This window comes from Sus scrofa, chromosome 9, assembly GCF_054392235.1.
Source record: "Sus scrofa isolate SSC_HxYL_T2T_F1_AM1 chromosome 9, Sscrofa_HxYL_maternal_Yorkshire_Landrace_v2.0, whole genome shotgun sequence".
Taxonomy (NCBI): Eukaryota; Metazoa; Chordata; class Mammalia; order Artiodactyla; family Suidae; genus Sus; species Sus scrofa.
In genome coordinates, this window is record NC_139391.1 from 33,275,554 (window position 1) to 33,300,119 (window position 24,566).

Consider the following 24,566-nt stretch of genomic DNA (forward strand, 5'->3'; position numbering starts at 1 on the left):
TTGGGTTGTTCCCACATTTTAGTTATTGTGAATAATGCTGCTATGAGCAGGTGTGTAAAACTATATCTTCAAGACTCTGCTTTCAGTTCTTTTGAATATATACCCAGAAGTGGAATTGTTGGATCGTATGGTAATTCTATTTTTAATTTTTTGAGGAACCACTCTACTGCTTTACCCAATAGCTGTGCCATTTTACATTCCCATCAACAGTGTACCAAGGGTTCAAATTTCTCCACATCCTTGCCAACATTTGTCCTTCTCTGTTTTTTTGATAGTAGTAATCCTAAGGGGTGTGATGTGATATCTTGTAGTTTTGATTTGAATTTCTCTGTGATTAGTGATGTTAAGCATCTTTTCATGTACTTACTGGCCATTTGTATATCTTCTTTGGAAAATAGTCTATTCAAGTCCTTTGCCTATTTTTGAATTAAGTTGTTTTAGTACTGTGTTTTAGGAGTTCTCTGTGTATTTTGGATATTATTGCTTTTTAGATACATGATTTGCCAATATTTTCTCCCATTTTGATGATTGCCTTTTTAGTCTGTTGGTAGCGTCTTTTGATGTACAACATTTAAAATTTTTCATGAAACTTAATTTGTCTATTTTTTGTTTTTGTTGTTTATGTCTTTCATGTCACATTCAAAAAAATCATTTCTAAATCCACTGTTGTGAAGCTTTGTCCATATGTTTCCTTCTAAAAGTTTTATAGTTTAAGTCTTACATTTAAACCATGGATCCATTTTGAATAGATCTTTGTATATGGTGTTAGGTAAGGGTCCTAATGCATTCTTTTGCATTTGGATATTCAGTTTTCCCAACATCTTTTGTTGAGGACAGCATTTTCTCCATTGAATTATTTTGGCATCCTTGTTGAAAATCATTTGACCATGTTTTTGGACTCTGTTTTATCCCATTGATCTCGGTGGTGGCTGTCTTTATGCTAGTACTACAGTTTTGATGACTGTAGGTTTGTGGTAAGTGTTGAAATCAGGAAGTGTGAGTTCTCTAGATTTGTTCTTATTTTTCAGGTTGTTTTAACTATTCAGGTGCCTTGAAATTACATTTGATCTTAGGATGAGTTTTTCTATTCCTATAAAAAATGTTATTGGAATTTTGATGGAGATTGTATTAAATATGTAGATCACTTTGGGTAGTATTGACATCTTAATAATATTAAGTCCTAAAATTCATAAACATGGGATCTTCACATTTATGTCTTTAATTTCTTTCAGAAATTTTTTATAGTTCTTACTATATATCTTTTACTTCCTTATTAATTCCTAAGTATTTTACCCTTTTTGATACTATTGTTAATGGGGTTATTTTCTTTATTTCCTTTTGGAATTGTTCATTGTTAGTGTACAGTCATGAAACTGATTTTTGTGTGTTGTCTTTGTATCCTGCTACTTTGCTGAATTTGTTTTTTAATTCTAACAAGTTTGTGTGTGTGTGTATTTGTGTTTGTGTGTAATCTCTAGGGTTTTTAAAGTATAAGATTACATTATCAGAGTTCCCATTGCGACGCAGTGGAAATGAATTTGACTAGTATCCATGAGGATGTAGGTTTGATCCCTGGACCCGTTCATTGGGTTAAGTATCTGATGTTGCCCTGAGCTGTGGTGTAGGTTGCAGATACAGCTTGAATCCTGCGTTACTGTGGCTATGGCTTAGGCTGGCAGCTGTAGCTCTGATTTGAACCCTAACCTGAGAACTTTCATATATGCTGCAAATGTGTCCCTAAAAAGGAAAAACAAAACAAAACAAAACAAAAAAACAACAAAAAAACCCCCAAACGTTATATTGTCTTTGAACAGAGATAATTTTACTTATTTCCTTCCAGTTTAGATGCCTTTTATTTCTTTTTCTTGTCTAATTGCTCTGCTCAGGACTTCTAGTACTATTTGGATAGAAGTGGCAACAGCAGGCATTCCTGCCCTGTTCTTGATCTTAGAGGAAAGGATTTAAGTATTTCACCATTGAGTATGAGGTTCACTGTGGGATTTATATATATGGCTTTTATATGTTGATGTGGTTTCCTTCTGTTCTTAGTGTGCTCAGTGTTTTTTTTTTTTTTTTTTTTGTCTTTTTGCTATTTCTTTGGGCCGCTCCTGCGGCATATGGAGGTTCCCAGGTCGAATCGGAGCTGTAGCTGCCAGCCTATGCCGGAGCCACAGCAAGGCGGGATCCAAGCCGCGTCTGCAACCTACACCACAGCTCACGGCAACACAGGATCGTTAACCCACTGAGCAAGGGCAGGGACCGCACCCGCAACCTCGTGGTTCCTAGTCGGATTCGTTAACCACTGCGCCACGACGGGAACTCCTCAGTGTTTTTATCATTAAAAATGTGTTAAATTTTGTCAAATGCTTTTCTGCATTAATTGAGATGATTGTGTCATTTTCCTTTTTTTTAATATTAATGTGGTGTATTATACTGATTTTCATGTTGTTGCACCATCTTCGCATTCCAGAAATAAATCACACTTGTTCATGGTATATAATCTTTTTAATACACTGCTGAATTTGGTTTGCTAATATTTTGCTAATTTTTGCATCAATATTATAAGGAATATTGGTCTGTAGCTTTTTTTTTTTTCCTTGTAGTGTTTTTGTCTTGTTTGGTAAAAGGGTAATGCTGGCCTTATATAATGAGTTGAGGAGTGTTTCTTTTTCTTCAGTTCTTTGGAAAAGTTTGAGAAGGATTGATGCTAGTTCTTTAAATGTTTGGTAGAATTCATTGGTGAAGTCTTCAAGTCCAAAGCTTATTAGTGATTTTTCTTATTAGATTAGTGATTTAATCTCCTTACTAGTTATAGGCCTATCCAGATTTTCTATTTCTTCATGGTTTAATCTTGGTACATTTTGTATTTCTAGAAATGTATCCATTTAGTCTAAATTATACAATTTGTTGGCATCGAATTTATTATATCTTTCCTTCTACTAGCTTTGATTTAGTTTGTTCTTTTTCTAGTTCCTTACTTGTAAAGTTAAGCTTTTAACTTGAGATATTTCTTGTTTTTTAATGTAAGCATCTATAGTTATAAATTTCCCCTTTAACACTCCATTGGCTGGATCCTATAAGTTTTGGTATGCCGTGTTTTCGCTTTCATTCATATTTAAGTATTTTCTAATTTTTCTTGTGATTTCTTCTTTGATCCATTTTAAAAAAATAAGTGTGTTTTGTTTCCACGAATTTGAAATTTTCCAGTTTTATTTCTGGTATTGATTTCTAACTGCATCCCTTTGTGGTCTGAGAAGATATTTTATATGATATCTATCTTTTAAAAAATCTGTTGATACTTATTATAACCTAGTATACGGTCTATCCTAGAAAATGTCCTATGTGCACTTGAGAAGAATGTGTCTTCTGTTATATTGAATGTTCTGTAGATTTCCCTTAGTTCTAGTTTGTTTATTATGTTGTTCAAGCCCTCTATCTGCTTACTTATCTTCTGTCTGGTTTTTTTATCCATTACTGAGAGTGAGGTATTGAACTTTTCAACTATTACTGCATAACTGCCTATTTCTCCCTTCAATTCTGTCAATATTTGTTTCATATATTTTGAGTATACATTATTAGATTAATATTATTAATACATTATATTAATGTATAATTATTAGTATATATTATAAATGTTTATAATTGTTGCATAATCTTGATATACACACCCATTTGTTAATATATAATGTCCTTCTTTGATTCGTACAAACTTTTTTTTTTTTTTTTTTGTCTTTTGTCTTTTTGTTGTTGTTGTTGTTGTTGTTGTTGCTATTTCTTGGGCCGCTCCCGCGGCATATGGAGATTCCCAGGCTAGGGGTTGAATCGGAGCTGTAGCCACCGGCCTACGCCAGAGCCACAGCAACGCGGGATCCGAGCCGCGTCTGCAACCTACACCACAGCTCACAGCAACGCCGGATTGTTAACCCACTGAGCAAGGGCAGGGACCGAACCCGCAACCTCATGGTTCCTAGTCGGATTTGTTAACCACTGTGCCACGACGGGAACTCCGTACAAACTTTTTTTGATTTAAAGTATATTTTATCTGCTGTTGGTATAGCCACTCCTGCTCTCTTTTGGTTACTATTTGGTGTCAGCCTATTTGTGTCTTTGGATCTAAGTGAGTCTCTTGTAGACCGTAAATAGTTGCATCATATTTTTTCCCTGACCCCCTCATATTCTTTAATCCAGTCTACTGATCACTATCTCTTTTTTCCTTTTTCTTTTTTGATTGCATCCTTTGCATATGGAAGTTCCTGAGCCAGGGATTGAATCTGAGCCCAGGCTGCTACCTACATCAAGTTGCAGCAATGCCAAATCCTTAAGCCACTGTGTCAGGTCAGGGATTGAAACTGAGTTGCTGCAGACAATGCCAAATCCTTAACTTTTTGCACCATAGTGGAAACACCCCAGTCACTGTCTTTTGTTTGGAGAGTTTGATCTGTTTACATTTAAAGTAACTACTGATAAGGAGAGACTTACCTCTGACATTCTGCTATTTCCTTATATGCCTTATAATTTCTTCTATATGCCTTATAATTTTTTGTTACTCATTTCCTGCATTACTGTCTTCTTTTGTGTTTAGTTGCTTTTTTGTAATAAAGTATTTAAATTTCTTTTTTATTTCCTTCGTGTATATTAATTGAACTATTTTCTTTGTGGTCACTATGGGGATTACATTTAACACCCTAAAGTTATAGCACTATAATTTTAATTTATACTTGTTTAAATTCAATAACATACAAGTACTTTTGTCCTTTAATAACTCCATCTCCACCCTTTTCAGTTGCTGATGTCACAATATTACATCTTTATACATTGTGTGTCCCAAAATATAAACTAGTAATTTTTAAAATATCTTAAATTATGTAGAAAACAAAAGTGAAATTACACATCATTGTTATAACAATAGTGGATTTTAAAATTGTCTGTATATTTACATTATTGAGATATTTATTTCTTCTTATGGCTTTGAGTTACTGTCCTTTCACTTCAATCTATGGGACTTCTTTAAGCATTTCTTTCAGGTCAGGTCTAGTGATTATGAATGCCCTCTTCTGTTGTTTATCTGGCAATGTCTTAATTTTTCCCTTCACTTTTGAAGGACAGTTTTGCCAGATATAGCGTTCTTGGTTGACAGTTTTTTCTTTTAGCACTTTGAATATATCAGCTGAATGGCTCTGGTCTCCAAGATTTCTGATGAGAAACTAGCTTATAATCTTATTGAGAATCCCTTGTAATGATGAATTGCTTCTCTCTTGTTGCTTTCAGAGTCCCTCTTTGTCTTTCAGTTTAGTTGAAATGTGTCTTGGTGTGGATTTCTTTAAATTTATCCTACATGGGATTTTTTGAGTTTATTGGATGTTTATATTCATGTCTTTTATCAAATTTGGAAAGTTGTTGGCCATTATTTCTTTAAATATTTCCTACCTCCCTTTCTCTCTTCTCCTTCTGGGACTCCCACAATATGTATGTTAGTCTGCTTATTGGCCACTTTTCTTCAGTATTTTTTCTTTCTGTTGCTATGATTTAATACTTTCCACTGTCTCTTGTGGTGCAGCAGGTGAAGGATCCAGCACTATCACTGCAATGGCTTGGGTTGCTGCTGTGGTGAGAGTTCAGTCCCTAGCCCAGGAACTTCCACATGCTGCAGATGTGACCAATACATTTTTTTTTTTCATTATCCTGTTTTCAAGTTTGCTGCCTGCTCAAATCTACCCTTGAATTCCTCTAGTGAATTTTATTTTATTTTATCTTTTTTTTTTTTTTTTTTTTTTGCTGTACTTGTGGCATGTGACAGTTCCCAGGCCATGGATCAAACCTGCACCATAGAAGCAACCCAAGCTATTGAGGAGACAATGCTGGGTCCTTAACTGGTTGCATCACACAGGAACTCCAAATTCCTCAAGTGAATTTAAAAATTTCAGTTACTTTACTTTTCAACTCCAGGATATCTTTTTGGTTTTCTTTCCAATGTTTCTTTTTTGATCTTTTTATTTTGTTTGTATATATATTTTTTGGCTGTATCTGCAGCATGTGGAAGTTCCTGGGCCAGGGATTGAACCTATACCACAGTAGTGCCCTGAGCCACAGTAGTGACAATGCTGGATCCTTAACTACTAGGCCACCAGGGAGCTCCTGTATATTGTTTTTTTGATTTTACAGCTCTCTTCTTTTTGTTTTTTGATCATCTTTAGGATAGTTACTTTATTTATTTTTATTAAATTTTATTGGAGTATAGTTGATTTACAATGTTGTGTTAGTTTCAGGTGTATAGCAATATGAATCAGTTATACACATACACCCATTCCTTTTCAGATTCTTTTCCCCTATTGGTCACTACAGAGTACTCAGTAGATTTCACTGTGCTATAGAGTAGGTCCTTGTTACTCATCCATTCCACGTATAATGGTGTGTAAATGTCAATTCCAACCTCCCATTTTATCCCTTCCCTCAGTGTTTTCCCTTTGGTAACTGTAAGTTTGGTTTTGAAATCTTTGAGTTTTATTTTGTTTTGTTAACAAGTTTCTTTGTATCATTCTTTTTTCCCACCTTTTTTGGCCACCCCACAGCATATGAAGTTTCTAGGCCTGGTATCAGATCCAAACCACAGTTGCAACCTATACTGCAGCTGCAGCAACACCAGATCCTTTAACCCACTGTTCTGGGCTTGAGATTGAACCTGCATCCTGGCACTGCAGAGATGCTGCTGATTCCATTGCACCACAGTGGAAACCCTGTATCATTCTTTATTAGATTTCACATATCAGTAATCTCATATGATATTTGTCTTTATCTGACTTACTTCACTTAGTATGATAATTTCTAGGTCTATCCATGTTGCTGCAAATGGCATTATTTCATTCTTTTTTATGGCTAAGTAATATTCCATAGTATATATGTACCACATCTTCTTTATCTACCCCTCTGTTGATGGACATTTAGTTTAGCTCCCATGTCTTGGCTATCGTAAATAGTGCTGCAATGAATACTGGAGTGCATGTATCTTTTCAAATTATAATTTTCTCTGTGTAGATGCTCAGGAGTGGGATTGCTGTGTTATATGGCAGTTGTATATTTAGGCTTAAAGGAATTGCTATACTGTTTTCCATAATAGCTGCACCAGTTTACATCTGCACTAACAGTATAGGAGTTTTCCCTTTTCCCCACACATTCTCTAGCATTTATTTTTCATAGACCTTTTTTTTTTTAGGGCCACACATGCAGGATATGGAATTCCTAGGCTAGGGGTGTAGCCACCAGCCTACACCATAGCCACAGGATCTGAGCCGCATCTGTAACCTATACCACAGCTCAGGGCAACACCAGATATTTAACCCACTGAGTGAGGCCAGGGATCGGATCTGCATCCTCAAGGATACTACTTGGTTTTGTTACCTCTGAGACACAATGGGAACTCCTGTAGATTTTTTTTAAAAAAGTCTTATTGAAGTATAGTTGATTTCCAATGTCGTGATAATATCTGCTATACACAAAGTGATTCAGTCATTCATATACATACATCCATTCTTTTTCAGATTTTTTATTATCACTGAATATTGAGTAGAGTTCCCTGTGCTATACAGCAGTTCCAGTCATTCCATATACCATAGTGTGCATATGCCAGTCCCAAACCCTTGATTCATCCCTTCCCACACCTGTCCTTTGGTAACCGTAAGTTCATTTGCAAAGTTTGTAGAGTTTTTAATGATGGGCACTCTGACTGGTGTGAGGTAATACCTCATTGTAATTTTGATTTGCATTTCTCTAATAATTAGTAATGTTGAGCATAAGATAGTTAATTTAAAGTTTTTTGTAATAAGCCCACCATCAGATATTTCTCAGGGACAGTTTCTGTTGTTTTATATTTTCCTTTCAATCAGTCACATGTTGCTGTTTCTTTGAATGCCTTGTGATTTTTTTTCTTTTTTGTTGTTGAAAATTGGTCATTTGAATCTAATAATGTGGTAATTCCTGATACCTCATTATCCTCCTTCTCCAGTGTTGGCTGTTTTTTTTTTTATTTTTATATATTTTTTACTATTGTAGGCTGTCTCTATGCCAAAGATCTGCTGGAGGTACATACTTAAGGTTTTCTCAGGTCTTTTCTGAGCCTGTACCATCTTCAGGGCATGTGTGGTCACTTTCTAATTTCCACAATAAACGCAGTTGTTTTTGAATTCCCTAGTCTTCTGTCTAGTTCCCAATAGGGAAAAAAGAAAAAATTTAGGAAGAAAAATGTCACTGATCCTTTAAATCATGTAGAATTCACTTTGGCAGGAGGGGGAGGGACTTGCAATGATAGGAAGAGCCATAACAACAATGGCTGTCACCTTTTTTGCCTGTACCACTGTGGTCAGAAGCAGCAATCAGTGATCACATATTAGACCCCTGATATTTAGAGGACAGGATCCTTTTTGCCCACCCTGGATACCAGAGCTGTGTGCAAACTATGTACAGGCTGCTCCAGGAACATGCGCACAGCTGCTTGCCAAGGGATCCATAAATAGCACGCTCACCATGAACAAGACTCAGTTCAGAGTTCCCACTCTTTGGGTCTTTCCATTCATTGTTTATGATGAGTTTCTGGAATCCATGTACATAGTGACTTTCTTTGTTTGCAACCATATCCTCAAGGTTAGAACAGTGCCTGGAACATGGTAAGTGAATGGAATTTCATGGTTCCCCGGAGAAGGTATCCAAAGGGTACTACTTGAGGCAGGTGTCTGCCATTGCTCCAAACAACTGTGGCAATAGGCAGGATAGTACACACTTGACACCCAAGGACCACTGTGCCTCTTCCCATTGAATAAAGACTGTCGGGAGAGGTGGCCACCATCCTGAACGTGACTGTTATTTGTGTTTATCACTAAAAAAGACTGACAAGAAATTGATAATTCTGGAAAACTGACATTTAGCATAAGGGAAGATTACTGTACAAAGTTTTGTCTTTTTCTAATTACTGCATCTAAACTTGACATTCTGATTAGCAGATTTCAGTGATTCAGAATGTCATCTATGTAGGATGAGCCTTGTCTATGTGTACTATGTGTCCCAGAAGAGGAAAGATATTCAAGAAGCAGGATATAACAGGGGATCCTGACATAAAGCCAGGACACCAAATGCCTGGTCTTTTAGTGCATGGTCTTTTATTTCTCACACAGAGAAATAAACCTGTAGCAGAGGTAAGCTCTTACATGGAGGAGATAAACAGCAATCCTACTGTACAGCACAAAGAACTATGTTCAATATCCTATGATAAACCATAGTAGAAAGGATATTTAAAAAAGAATATATATATTTAAAAAAGAATATATATATATTTAAAAAAGAATATATATATATATATCTGAATTACTTTGCTCTATAGCAAAAAATACCATTACATTGTAAAGCAACTATACTTCAATTAAAGAGAGAGAGAGAAATAAACCTGCCACATCAAAAATGCAGCAAGGGCATATGGCTTCCTCAGTCATAATACGGAGAGGAAAAAACCATAGTTACTGAGTATGTGATCTCCAGGCTGGTATTTTTACAGATTTGCTGATTGAATTCATATGAACAGTGTGGTCTACACAGCCTCAAGTAACTGATTTAATATAAAGTGATCTCAGGTTGATAGAGCTCCATGCAATTGGCAAAAACAAATTCAAATCCTCTTCTGGAGACTTACCAGCCCCAGTTGCAAGATGCCATCTTATTTTTGCAATGTTAGTATGTAAACATGCATGTTTTACAATATGTAAAACTGGCGATGGGTTTCAACTTCTTATATTTTTACATTGTCATGATGGATAAAATTTACATTTCATTCTGTGACTATAATTAAGTTGTTTGAACTTTATCTGTATGCTGATCCTGAATACTGAATAACCAGTAAAAAGCATTTAAATATGTCACCATATAAACATTACTTAATGCAGAGCCAAGCAATGAGCCATGACTCCAGCAACATGACTTCTCTGCCTCCCCAAGGAGGATTTTCCCTAAGTTTCAAGTGAATTATCCATTCTTCCACTCCTCTAGTTACTTAAAATCATGTCACATTTGACTGTGTGATTTTTATTATAATTTCTCATTTTGCTTGAACTTTTCTGGTTGCCTTTCCTCTGCTTTAGGAGAAGTCCGTGCCCCTTCACCACATCCTAAAGATCTTCCAGATTCTTACTCATCATTCCATATATTGCCTAGTGTCTATCTCATTTTTCTCAGAGTCTATCTTTTTCATATCCCATTGACTGGACTAGTTACTTCCTAGTCCTGGTGCTTAACTATCATTCTGTGTTTCCTTTTCTATCAGCTCTGTATCTGACATCTTTCTCCTTCTTGGATTTCATCCTGTGTGCTTGTAGAATGTCTTGAATTAGCTATCTCAGAAAAAGTGCATGAGAGCTAGACTATCTATGCTCCTGTTGCACAGGAGTGAGTTTATTTTATCTTCACATGCATATCAGTTTCCCAGGGTGCCCATAGCAAAACAAAGTACCACAAATCGGGTGGCAATAAAACAGAATAGGAGGAAGTCTATGCATGGTCAAGGAATATCAACAAATTTCTGAAGACCTAATATAGGTGATAGGTGAAATATATCAGACTCAACCTGGGTTATATGAAGAGGTCTCAAGTGGAAATAGGAGTTAAATTGTCCAACCCCAGAGAAGCTTGGAAACTTCTGTTGGCAGGTTTGATAAAGGAAAAGGTGACAAATGAAATCATCGTAACCCGCTGAGCCACAGGAGAAGTCCACAACACCCACTTTCAATGCCCTGTTCTCTCTCTCAAATTATTTTAAGATGCATTTGGCAAAGGACACTTTGATTGTTTTCTAGGAGTAAATATCTAAATCGCTGGCATTTCTCTTGCAGAAACAAGGTCAGAGTCAATTATTTTGATAATGATACATACAGATCTTCTATTAATCCCCTGTTTTTCACCTTTGCCTTCATCAAGCCTTCCAACTGAAGTTTCCAAGCCTCTCTGGGGTTGGACAATTTAACTCTTATTTCTCCTTGAGACCTCTTTGCATAACCCAAGCCGGGTCTGATGTATTTCACCTGTCACCTATATTAGGTCTTCAGAAATTTATTGAAATTCCTTGTCCATGCATAGACTTCCTCCTATTCTGTTTTATTGCCTCACTACCACTTAAATGGAAACTCAGAGGGGAGTGCAGACAGATTGATGTGCTCAGTCCTCTCTCTTAAACTGGAGTTTGACTTTAAAATTAGAAAAGGTAACGATGAAAGTAATTTAGCAAAATCAAACAAGTATTGCGAACTTCTATAAATACATCATCTTGGCTTTGACATATAGTTGGTTTTATTCCTTAAAATGCCACAATCCTTTCCTCAAATAGGCATCAAAAAAGGCAAAGCCACATCTTTTATTTGTTTTCCTTTCCCATGGGATGGCACTGGTTTAGTGGGAGGTAGGCATGAAAAAAATGTAGGAAGGGACATTGAGAATAATGCAATGAAATAAGAATTTATTTTCTTTAGCCCCGTGGTTCTCATTTGGGGGCTATTTTGCCCCTCAGGGGTCATTTGGCAATGTCTGAAGACAGCTTTGGTTGCTACAACTGAGGGTGTTTTACTGGCATCTAATGGGAGAGGCCGGGTGATATTGCTGAACATCCCACAATGCATAGAACAGCACCTAACAAAGAACTACTCAGCTGAACATGCTAATTGTGCTAAGGTTAAGAACATTTACTCTTGCATAACAATGTGAATATCCTTAACTGCACATTTAAAAAATTAAGACAATAAATCTTATGTGTATTTAACCACACTTTTAAAAAAGAACATGGATCCTTATTTCCTAGGCAAAAGTTATGTTTGGAAGTCATCCTTATGCTTTTTGGATAGGAATAAGAAAATTCAACTTCTATGCTCAGTTGACGCCTAAATTCAGTTAAGATTGGAGTGTGTGGTGAGATATTCACAGACCCCATATATCAGATACTATAGGAGAGACAGTCAAGCTACTATGTCAGGGATTTGCAAACAACAGACATAAACGGTCTCTGGATAACATACACAGAAGACAAAATTTATTGAAAGGCAATGCAGTCAGCTGCAAAAACTGGAAGAGAAACCCTGTACCAAAGGTGTTTGTAGGACGGGACCCAGGGCAGCTTCAGAGATTTATCTGGGTGCAGGAATGAATAGGCAATGTCTCTAAAACTCACTGCTGGAGTGAGTCAGGCTTTGGTGTTTCAGGAGAGTGTCTGATAGGCCAGACTTGGGTCCTATATACTCCCTTCTCAGCCCTGGCAGCATGTGGCATACTACGTGATGTCTCACTAAGACAGCATACAAAGGGGAAAGCCAGGCCTTGTCCTAAAAAGTAGGGTGAAGGGATGCTGAGCAGATAAAAACAATTAATATCCATTTCAGCTATAAGATAGATACAACCCTCTGCTGCCCAAACCAAAGTGCAAACAGGCAAACAAACAAAAATACACTTTAATCACGCATTTGCTTAATGTGAACCTTATGGAAATCATTTAACCTTTCTTGATTTTTTTTGTCATCTATAAAGAAAGAACTTTAATGGTTTCTATCTTCCTTTTCATTTTTATTTTAGACCTATTCCCTTATATATATATATTTCCTTTTTTTTCTTTTTATCGCTGCACCTACAGCATATGGAAATTCCTGGGCTAGGGATCTAATTGGAGCTGCAGCTGGGGCCTATGCCACAGCCACAGCAACATTGAATCTGAGCCACAGCTATGACCTATACCACAGCTTGTGGCAACACTGGATCCTCAACCCGCGGAGCAAGGCCAGGGATCGAACCTGCATCCTCACAGAGACGATGTTGTATTCCCTTTTGTTTTGCAAGGTTCTTTGAACTCCTGTTCATATATACCTCATATTTTGCCTAGGTGGTAGATTCTCCCCTCATGTTATCTATCCCTGGAATGGCTTCCTAATGGGTTTGATGGTGTATCTCAGTTTTGGATTGATCCATTTTGGGTGGAAAAAAATCCTTATGTGAATTTTTAAAAAATGACTGCATTTTTTCAGAGTGCATATGTATGGCATAATTTATATCAGTAAGAAAGTAAATTCCAATTCTTCATCCCTCTATTTCTAGATAAAACCATGCATGGATGTAAGGAGTGTGGAGGAGAAGGGACGGCTGAAAGGAAAAGCCTTTGCCAGCTCTGTGTCCTGCTAAAGAGTCAAACCCTGCGTGGAGAGTATTTCTCCCACGGAAGCACAGTGGCGAGTCTCTGTGCATGGAAAGGAGAGCTACTCGCACCTCAGAAAAATGAATTTCTGAGGGAAGTCAGAAGGGAGGCGGTTCAGATATTGAGGATTCGGGACATTGGAGTCTGCAGAGGTAAGTGGCCAGTGGGAAATTCCTGATGCTGGGATATATAAAAGATTTAAAGGATAAGGGTAATATCCAAATTTTAGTTTTGTTTAATTTCTCTGTCCCTGTGCAATGTAAAATCTCACTGTTGATGCAAATCTTCGGCAATGTCAACGGGTTCATAGAAGCCTTGTAGGACTAGTTTGGAGAAACAAAGACAAGAGGGTGAGATGGATATCTGGGTTGTTATGGGGCAGGGGAAGGGGAACACAGAGTGGCTGTAGCAGAGAGACACAGTGAACTCAGGGCAGGGATAGGAACTGTGAGAGTATAAATACTTGGGAATTCACACACATTTTGTGGGACGTATTGGACTTCCCAGAATACTCAGAGTGAGAGCTTGGACTAAAAGGAAGAGAGGAACTTATTGTACCTTTGGGCTATCCTATCTTGAGCTATGTTATATTGTATTATTATTATACTATGCTAAACTACAATTTCTCCTCCTGATGATAGGGCGAGGTGCAGCTAAATTCCCAAAATAATGTGGTGGGTTTATTTAATTATTTTTTTTGGTCTTAGTCTTTGATATCAATGTATAGCATGTCTTCTCTTGCTCCAGAAATAGTATTCCCAAATGGAGTCATTTTACCATGGAATAAAAATTTTATTTATATGTGTATATAACATTTATTGACATCCACCAAGTGCACGTTGCCTGAGGAGAGTCAAGATGAGTAAGACACAGTCATGTCATTGAAGATCCTATCCCCAGAGCGGGAGAGAGACATATAAAAACCAACCATGAAACAAGGATGGAGGCAGTGAGTGCCTAGTGAAGTGTAGCAACAATGTTCATTAATTCTGGTCAGGAAACAGTTGTGTTATGTAGAATCCAGTGAATGAATGTGTGTTCTCCCTGAAGTTTCTAATTCTTTTCTGGGTTACTTCTCTTTCCTGTTAAAAGACAAAATAAGAATATTCTGACCATGTATAAAACATAAAAAAAACCCCTCCTAAGACTATAAGCACACAAGAAATGTCACAGTATGTACAGCCTATCATTCACCCAGCCTAGTTTTCTGTGCCTGAGACAAAGATTCTGAAGATCAACCTCCAAAGGCTAAAAAGGCAGTACCGTGTAGCATTTAGGCCCTGGGGAGTCAGACACCTTTGTATCCTTTCTTCGTCATTTTACCAGCTATGTGTTCTTGGGTAAGTTACTACTTAGCCTCTCTTCATATTAGATCTCCAATCTGTCAAATGAGGCCAGTAGCAACTCTGATTGTTGGATTAAATGAGTTAATGCACATAAATCTTGGTACACTGTAAATGCTTGATGGGTTTTAGCTATTATTTTATCCTGAAAAGAACATTGGGAATTTTACATCTGTAAGTTTAAACACATTCTTTTTTTTTTTTCCAGCTGTGCCTGGGACAAGTGGAATTTCCTGGGCCAGCGATTGAACCTGCGCCATAGCAGTGACTCAAGTTGCTGCAGTGACAGTGCTGAATCCTTTACCGGCTGTGCCACAAGAGAACTCCTAATCACATTCTTTTGAAATTACATTTTCTATTCATACCACTTCTTGGATTAATGAACTCCCTATATTTAAAACCTATGTAATTAAATCTCATTTTCATTTGTCCAGAGCTACCTCTTTCCAACTTTGCCTGGAGGCACCTCATTGTCTCCTACTTAAGGATTTAATGGCCAATCCATTTTTATTATGTTAAATCTAATCAGTCTGCCTCAGAATGTTTTTTAGTTCCTTTCTAATTTTCTTAAAATTTGAAGATAGTTATACATGCCATAGAGTATTCCATGAGTTGTGTGGCTTTTTATAAGAGGAGGTACTATTTTCTATTTTCTTGGTGATAGCTTTACCAACAAATTGTCAGTGTTTCATGGACTTTTTTTTGACAGCAGTGGCTCCTTGAATCAGGTACAGTTACATGGTATTTTCTAAAATATGTTCTTTGAAATGCTATTCTGAGAGGACTTATTGGGTGTCTTACAGAAAGGATGGGACATTTAGAAAGTGCTGAGTTAAATGAGAGTTTATTAGGCCCTCTTTAACATCCTAAGCCCCTGAAATACAGTAGGTAGTAGTTTTTGAACTTGTTTTTCCATAGCATCCTTTTTTTGGGAAATTGTCTTTTTGGACTAGTATTCTGGGAACACAATTTGGGAAATGCTGATTGACAGTAATTTCTAGGCTCAACTGATAAGCTTTAAATCCTTTATCCTGCAGGGGTAATTTCCCCCTGAGGACATAACAATATTTATTCTTTGGAAATACTTTCATTGCTTTTCTGACCATTCCAAGACTCTTAGATAATCTTTTTGCAGTGCATTCTTAACATCCTGATATTTTACTGAAAGGTTTAATTATATCTTCATACTTAAAGATATCATTCTGTATGTATTGTCTTTTCCATGTTGCTTATTGAGCAGTGAGAAAGAAACTTACTAAGTAGTGATACCCTGAGATGTGTAGTAGAAAGAGTATAAAGTCATGCAACCCTGGCTTGGAATCATTGTTCAAGCACTCAGCAGCCTCTTGACCTTAAAAGATTCTTTTAGCCTCTTTGAATCTTACTATTCTCATCTTTATCTAGAGACATGGATTTTTATCCTTATCTTTTGATTCCTTTCTCATATTACTCTTTCTGACTGACTTAATCAAGCAAACATAAATCAGCTTATCTTTTAAATTAGATTTGGAACTTGATTAAAACAAAAAAGTGGAGATATTCATAAGCGTCATGACCAGCGATTATAAAAAGTCACTGTCTATGGTTAACACATTTTGCTATGCATATATGCAGGTGGGAAAAGCTGGGTCACGTTTAATCACCTAGGGCCAAATCCTTAGGAGCAGGAAGCTGAGGCAGAAGGTGTTATGTTCCTCAGTCCATCCCTTGGGGGAGACTCCCCGAAAGTATTTGAACTGAACAAGAAATAAGAATGGGTACCAGGAGTTCCCGTTGTGGTGCAGTGGTTAGCGAATCCGACTAGGAACCATGAGGTTTCGGGTTCGGTCCCTGCCCTTGCTCAGTGGGTTAACGATCCGGCGTTGCCGTGAACTGTGGTGTAGGTTGCAGACGCGGCTCGGATCCCGCGTTGCTGTGGCTCTGGCGTAGGCCGGTGGCTACAGCTCCGATTCAACCCCTAGCCTGGGAACCTCCATATGCCGCGGAAGTGGCCCAAGAGATAGCAACAACAACAACAACAACAGCAACAACAACAAAAAGACAAAAGACAAAAAAAAAAAAAAAAAAAAAAAAAGAATGGGTACTGGCTTGAAAAACAAAATGCAAAAAATCCTTGATAGTGTCATTTTCAAGATTTCACCACATGATAGTATATTACTAAAAACTTAAAATCAAAATCCCTGTAGAATAAGATAGCCTGGTTGAATTTCAAGTATCTAAGGTCTCAAATTTCCCTCCTCAATAAATTATTTTTTTTCTGGCTACACCCAGGTCAAAAGTTCCCAGGCCAGAGATAGAACCCAAGCCATAACAGAGACAATGCTGGATCCTTAACTTGCCGCGCTACCTGGAAACTCCATTAGGTGTTAGATATAAAAGTTCCAGTGTGTTTTTCCAAGCAAATACCTATTTCTCTACCTTTCTCATTCAAGCTTAGCCTAAGGAGACAATGTAAAATCCCTCTTATTTGAAATCATAAATATTACCGTATAATTTCTGAATTCCATTGATATCATCCTGTGAAAGTTTGAAATCCTTGGAATATACTTCTCCGTAGGTTGGATACATCACAGCATTAGGATCAGACGAATGAGCCAGACCTAAAGAATGGCCAAGTTCATGAGTTGCAGCATATAGGAAGTTAATGCCTGCAATGAAGAGAGACATACAGTAACTGTAAACATATATACATAAAATATATAATTAATATATAATAAAATAAAATGTATAAGAAAAAATAACTATACCTCTTTTTAAAATGTATTTTAAGTAAAATATAGTTTATTTACAATGTTTTGTCAATTTCTGATATACAGGTTAATAATTTTTTTTTTTTTGGCTGCACCTGTGGTATGTGGAAGTTCTTGGGCCAGAAATTGAACCCATGCCACAGCAATGACCCAAGATGCTGCAGTGACAATGCCGAGTCCTTAGCTTGCTGTGCTGCAAGAGAGCTCCCAAAGTGAGTTAATTTCTTTCTTTCTTCTATTTTCTTTTTTTGGCTGCATCTACAGCATGTGGAAGTTCCCAGGCCAGGGATCGAACCTGTGCCACAGCACTAACAATGCTTGATCTTTAACCTGCTGTGCCACAAGGGAACTCCTAACTAACTCTTTAAATCCTCAATAATTTACTTATTTGTTTCCAGGCCTTAACAAGGGAAGGGAGGTTAGAAGGAAAATCAGAATAGTAATGCTTTAATTTCATTACCACTTCTGTTTTTTTTTTTAATGTATGTTTTTCTGCCTATTTGCTTCTTATATAACCACTCAGAGAGAAGTATTCAGTAGTGGAAAGCAAAGGCTTTAGAAGTGCAAAGATTTGGTTTTGAAACCCACCTCTGCTACTTACTAGCTGGACAACTCTGGACAAATTAATGGATATTTCTGAGTCTCAGTTCCTCATCTGTTAAATAGAGATAACGATTCCTACATTGTAAATTTGTTATAATAATCAGAGTTGCCCAATATCTGGAAAATAATGGTTATTCAATAAATGACAGCAACTTAGAATGGCAGGATAGAGAAAGTTGGCTTTGAGAAAGCTTGACTATGAGGCAGGATCTCCAGGCGATGCTGTTTTGCTTTTGATTTGTTAAAGTGTATTACATATATGCGTCTCTCTCCCTCAGACTCATAGAAAGGCTTTGCAAATAAGGGGGAACATGTGAGCCTGTGAGTTTGAGTGGCTAGAGTTATAGTTGTGGTGCATTAGATTGAAGGAAGCTACTGTTAGCCTGCCTTCAGTTGGAAGAAGAAGAAGGAAAAAGATATCTAAGAAGTGAAATAGAAGCAGTGTCATAATTTTACTTAGGTTAGATTTTCATGGCAAGGCATGACCATAGTGGTGAATTCCTATTGCCAAACACAAGTACTAATTTAATTTTCAGGGCCAGTTAACTGTCTCCAGTTTTAAGATTATTTTTGCTAGAGCTCCTCTTTATTAGTTTTCTGTTATATCTATAATTTTCTACTTTGTAAAATAATGAATACAATGACCTGGATTATGGTGGGTTCTTTCTGAACAATAGTGAATAATATAAGAATTCTCCTCCAATTAAAAAATTATTTTGGAGATATCTAAAAAAGAGCTATAATTTATTGAATAATTAATATAGTCCAAGCATAGCACTAAGCAGTGCACAAGCATTATCTCATTTAATTCAAACAACAATCTTGTAAGGTGGGAATTACTCATAGTCCCATTTCATAGAGAAGGGGCTCAGAGAAGTTAAATAACTCAGCAAATTGAACCCAGCATTGCTTGACTCCATAGCCTGAGCATCTATCTTTTTTTATATATGTACCATCATTAGCATGTTACATTAAATAATGCATTTAAAGTACATAGTACAGAGGTTGGCAGCTAGCAAGGGCTCAACAACTATTATTAATTAAAACAATGATCAAATTATAGATAGTTAAGATATGAGAAGTTCAGGATTTGAAAAAGGCTGCATAGTGGGAAGAATATGGGATGCTGTACCTATGCTGCCACCATCAGACCAGTGTTCATCCTCATCAAAGTGAGCATCTCCTCCCAGGCCTGGTCCAGGTGCAAAGGCATGAGCCAGTGTGTTTCCCGGCCCATCAAATGGGTAGGCGTCCCCGTGAGCTGAAAGAAAAAATGGTGATTGCTTTTAGTGACTGAATTTATCTCCAGTCATTTTATCATTTAGTTTGTATGATTATTGAAGCTAGAAAGAGCACCCAAGCCGCCAGCTGCATTCACAGAGTAATTTGGTTATTTGTCCCAGGAACCTTTTCTTGCGCAAAACCACTGCTCATCTTTGATAATCACCATATGTTGAAAGCTTACTGATATGAGACTTCAAATACATTTCCATCTAATTTACGGTGGCACCTGAGTATTAAATTTAATCTTTTTTTTTTTTTGTCAGATGGTGGCAGGGTGGAGAGTAAGTTTGAGTACTGGATTCAACAGGTACTTGCATTCCGTTTAGTATAAGTTTTCTTAAAAACCTAGGTTATTCTTTGTGGGTATAGTAGACGGACTCTTGGAGGACTGTGCTCAGGGTGTCTTAAAATGGATTTTGATTGTGCTTTTATTTGTGTTGCAGAGATATTTACTTTGAAATTGGTGTCAAGCCATATCCATTTTATCCAGTTTTTGAAAAATATGGAGCACCATGATCAGTGCTTTCTGTAACATTTTCTTTAGTCTTGTCAGTATTGTGGTTGAAGTTCAAATTTCAGCCGAACCGAGAGCATGCAGGCAGTTTAATATTAGAGAGGATGCAAAAGAGCAACAATTTTTCTCTGAATTTGCACCACGAAATACCAGCAATTAATAGCCATTCATGTGGATGGTTTATATCTTCTTAAGCCCTTTAATACAAAAGTGCTCTATTTTTTACTTTCTAACTGTATGAAGGGTGCTGGTAATAGGCTACAAGGGCTGTTTGGCCTCTTGGAGACCACGTAAAGCCTTTGGAAGTTGTAACACCTTCCTCTTCTGGTTTAATGTTGGTGTTATTTAGATATATTTTAAACTGTCCCATAAATACACATAATATGTATATATCATGATTCATGCTACAGAACAGGCTGACAAACTTTTTCTGTAAAGGACCAGACTTATGGGCTTGATGGTCTCTATGGCAATCACTAAATTTGACCATTGTAGCCCCAAAGTCCTCATAGACAATAGGTAAATGAAGGACCATGGCTGTGTTCTAATAAATATCTATTTACAGATTTGGCTCAGGGGGCATAGTTTGCCATTGTCTGCTGTAAAAAGTGGCTCTGAATTAATGAACTAGAAAAAAGTGTAATAACATTGATATGTCTTTATGTCTCATTAATCTTTAATGGGATCTCTCTCTCCCTCATTAAAGATTTTAAATTCTGAAAAACAGAAGCTCACTGATACAAACAATAAGCAAAATTGCAGCCTGCATGAATCTTCCTTACCTCCTCTTGCAAAGCCAATTATGATATCAGCAATTCCCCAGCTAACTTTCTTAAAGCTCAATGGGATTTCATTGCTCCACATTTTTAAGGCCTTTGTCACTAATTGATTCACTGTGACATGTGGTAGGTCTCGAGTATATGACACAATCCTGGTAGCAAACAAGAAAACAATGTTTGACTTTTTAGGAAATAGGCTTTATTGTTTTTTGCCTAAATGAGCCAAAGCAAAACTAACCTGTAGGTGACTATTTTGGAAGTCCATTTTGGCTGGCTTGGGAATAGTGAATATTCTGCAACATCTGGTACTCCACATCTGGGCTTCTGCATTATTTTTATAATGTGGGAGTTTAGCATTCCAGTTATAGGCAGGCGAAAAAATTTTTGCATCTGCTTGAGTTTGGCTTCCAAACTATTAGCATCCTTTGTTTTTGAGTTGGATGGATAAAATTTCTTGAGATAGCCCTATTGGAAAGAGAGTAATTGGTCTGTAATTCTTGTTTATTATCTTCTTTTATCTCAGAAGTCTGCACATCTTTGCCTCCGATTCCTGTGAACTCAAACAGTGGTTTGAAGACAGAATAGTTACATAGTCATCAAGTAAAACAAGTGTGCTTAATGAGAAGCAAAATTTAATATTAATGATGAAGCATTGACATTCCATTTCATGAGCAAAAGAAGAGTCCCTCCGTTTCTCTTTGATCCCATTAAATGTTTTGAGGAGAAACCCACTGTATACTTTTGTAACACGTAGACTTGTTTTGTAATAGCCCATCAGGAGGATTTCCCAGTGTGTCCTCAAGGGGCACCACTGAGACCTTCCCCTGGCACCAGAGACCCTATGGGGAAGATCTGAGGTCACCTTACCCCTTCTAAGATTCTCTGCAGATCTAGTTCCAGCTGAGGTTTAAGGTTTTAAGATTTTGAGTATTATGACATTATTTAGTTTAATGTATGTATACTCCAGGTGAAGAAATCCAAACTCAGAGTAACTAAATGATTTGCCCAGGGTCATGTATTAAGTTAGTAGCAGAAATAGTCCTGAGTTTCTTGACTGCCAGTCCTATGCTTTCCCTGGTTAAATTTCTAGTAAAGCCCACTTCAAGAGGCTGCAGGGTAAAGCTGGTCTCAGGTGTATTCTATGCACAATTGGGTCCCTGCATATTTCTTTCTTGTGGGGCTGCATCCATGGCATATGGAGTTTCTGGGCAAGGGGTGGAATCTGAGCTGCAGCTTCCTTCTATGCCATTGCAGCGGCAATGCCAGATCCTTAATCCACTGTGGCAGGTAGGGGATTGAACGTAGACCTCAGCAGCGACCCGAGCTGGATCCTTAACCGGCTGTACCACAGTGGGAACTCCTGAGAGTTTCTTAAAGGACCCTAGTGAATGGTTAGGAGGATGTCAGTCCAAAGCCTAGGTTTGGAAATAGAAAATGAATGAAATAACAATAGAGGCAGCCCCCAGAGAACTTTAATTCAGCACTTTCTAGTGGCAGGGATTATACTAGGAGCTTTTACATACTTACCTCATTTAAACCTCATAATCACTCCATGAAGTAGAGTACAGCAATTTCCTATTTTATATCTTAAGAATCATGGCTCAGAGAAGTGAAATAACTTACAAGAGGTCACCCCATGAGTAACTGAAGGAGCTGATATTTAAACTTGTGTTCTGATTCCAAAGCCCATTTCATCAGAAAATGGTATAGGATTATATAATGTGTGATAGCATTGTAAAAATGGTTTAAACACTGGAGCACTCATTTGCAATCTAATTGGGAGTGTATGGTAATGGCTATTTACCCAAGAACCTCTTGGGAGTATGTACTTTATGTAAGTAATTTTAGCAATATTGTGCTCTCTCTTCCTGTTACCAATGACTGTGATTTATTCAGTACAATGGAATTCATTGTTTATCTGTGGCAATTAGGAGTTAATCCTTTATTTAAAAACAAACAGCTCATTTTATCCCATCCAGAGCTGTAGGTTTTATAAAGCCTTTGGAAGGAAGATTTCTCCTTTCCTTTGGAAGAAATTGCTCTTCCTTGAGATGAATTTTCCTTGAGATGAATTTTCAAGGAAATGAGATGAATTTTCCTTGAGATGAATTTTCCTGCCTCCCTTTAAACCCAGACAACCTCACTCTGGTTTATTTGCAACCTGCACACTAAGTAATGGGACTCAAATCTCTTGCAAGCAAGCTCACTTCTTCTGGAGAGTCTGTTAAGTGAAACCATATGAAATTGCTGATTTGGAGATTGAAAAACAGTCAAATATCAGTCATTTCCTATGGTTCAACCTAATACATTGCAGAGATTTAAAAAAAGTCAAAGATAGGAGTTCCCCTTGTGGCCCAGTGGTTAATGAATCTGACTAGGAACCATAAGGTTGTGGGTTCGATCCCTGGCTTTGCTCAGTGGGTTGAGGATCCGGCATTGGCATGAACTGAGGTATAGGTCACAGACGCAGCTCAGATCCCACGTTGCTGTGGCTGTGGCATAGGCCAGCGGCTGTAGCTCCGATTCGACCCCTAGCCTGGGAACCTCTGTATGCCTTGGGTGTGGCCCTAAAAGCTTTATGCTTTGTCTTTTATAGACAAAATAAATAAAAATAAATAAAAAAGTCAAAGATAGTGTGAAATAAAATTTGACGTTTATTATGTTTAAAAGCTTAAATTATAAATATTTAGGTGTAGACATCCCATTATTTTACCAAGTATTAATTTCTTACACTTATTAGGCTGCTTATGAAGTAGTACATTGAAAAGAACATGATTTTTGAACCAGAACGTGTTCTGAACTCCTATCTTTACCTTTAGCAAGTATGTAAGTCAACTTAATATGTTTTTGTTTTTCTTTTTCCCAGGAAAAGGCTAAGGATACAATGAAACAATTTATAGGACATACTTCATAATCTGTAATTGTCACATGCATAATAGTTGGTACTGTTACCACTTCATTTATTTACTAGAATAATCCCGTGAGGTATAAAACACAGTTATTATTATTTCCATTGGACATATGAGAAAACAAAATCAGAAATTCATGCCTAGCCCATCATTATTGACTTGTAAATGAGAGAGGTGTAATTTCTATTTTCATTTTTTTTTTTTTTGTCTTTTTATGGCTGCACCTGTGGCATATGTAAATTCCCAGGCTGGGGGTCAAATGGGAGCTGTAGTTGCCAGCCTACACCACAGCCACAGCAATGCCAGACACAAGCCACGTCTGTGACTTACACCACAGCTCATGTCAACTTGGATCCTTAGCCTACTGAGTGAGGCCAGGGATCGAACCCGCATCCTCATGGGTACTGCTGAGCCATGACAGGAACTCCTCCACTCATATTTTCTAATTTCAAGATTCTTTATCACAAGTAGTTCTCATTTTCAGAGACAATATTTTTCTCTTTATGAAAAAAATCTCAAGTTACAATAAATAATAGTACAAATAACAATGTCAATCTATTGAGTACATTTCAGGGACTCTGTTAAGTGCTTCACAACACCCCCCATTTATTGATATCATTATATTCTTCAACTTCCCAGTGAGGAAAACTGAAGATCAAAGAAATTTAATAACATTCCTATGTTCATCTACACAGTTGAGTGGAGGAATTGGAACTTGAGTCTAGTTTGGGCAGGCTCCAAAGCTTGCTCTTAATAGTTACTTGATTAAAACATATATTGCCTTCATAATCAGAAAAATTATCAAAATTGAAAAGCACACTTCCTAATGCTGATGGTGAGCCTTTGGAGCCCCAGGTGAGTGGGCCGGTGACATACCTGAGCCTGTTCCCACTGCTGCTCACTCATGCCTCCTGCCTCCCGGGGAAGCGGCAGGGCTAGGCTGCCAGGCAGCAGACACACAGCACACAGTACAGCCAGTTGCATAGCTGCTGTCCACAGATGGTTGTTCTTGGACTTTAGGTTGGTTTGGTGTTTTTTGCCAGAGGCTGGAGAAATTTATATAGCTTCTCAGCCTTGACTGTGGAAATAAGTGACTCATTGGAATGCTTTTTTTTTCTTCTTAGGACTTTGAAGGTGTGTGTTATTTTTCGTTAATGACAACGAGGAAGTATTATGTCCTTAT

At 37.3% G+C, this 24,566-nt stretch overlaps 2 protein-coding genes across 3 annotated transcripts in view; one reads left to right on the forward strand and one right to left on the reverse strand.

The window, feature by feature from the left end:
* Positions 1-24,566, forward strand: part of LOC146399831 (uncharacterized) — a 250,265-nt gene that overhangs the window by 38,946 nt on the left and 186,753 nt on the right. Inside the window, exons 2-3 of one of the 2 annotated variants that reach the window (XR_014815138.1) lie at positions 13,105-13,353; positions 19,445-19,488. The gene's annotated coding sequence lies outside the window, so the exon portion shown is untranslated. The remainder of the gene's footprint in view (positions 1-13,104; positions 13,354-19,444; positions 19,489-24,566) is intronic. The other variant, XM_084975876.1, reaches the window with a different exon arrangement.
* Positions 13,973-24,532, reverse strand: MMP7 (matrix metallopeptidase 7). Its single transcript, NM_001348795.2, is given in 6 exon segments — positions 13,973-14,283; positions 17,031-17,192; positions 19,030-19,158; positions 20,478-20,626; positions 20,713-20,939; positions 24,260-24,532. Coding segments are annotated over 6 exon segments (804 nt in total). The 5' UTR covers positions 24,368-24,532; the 3' UTR covers positions 13,973-14,254.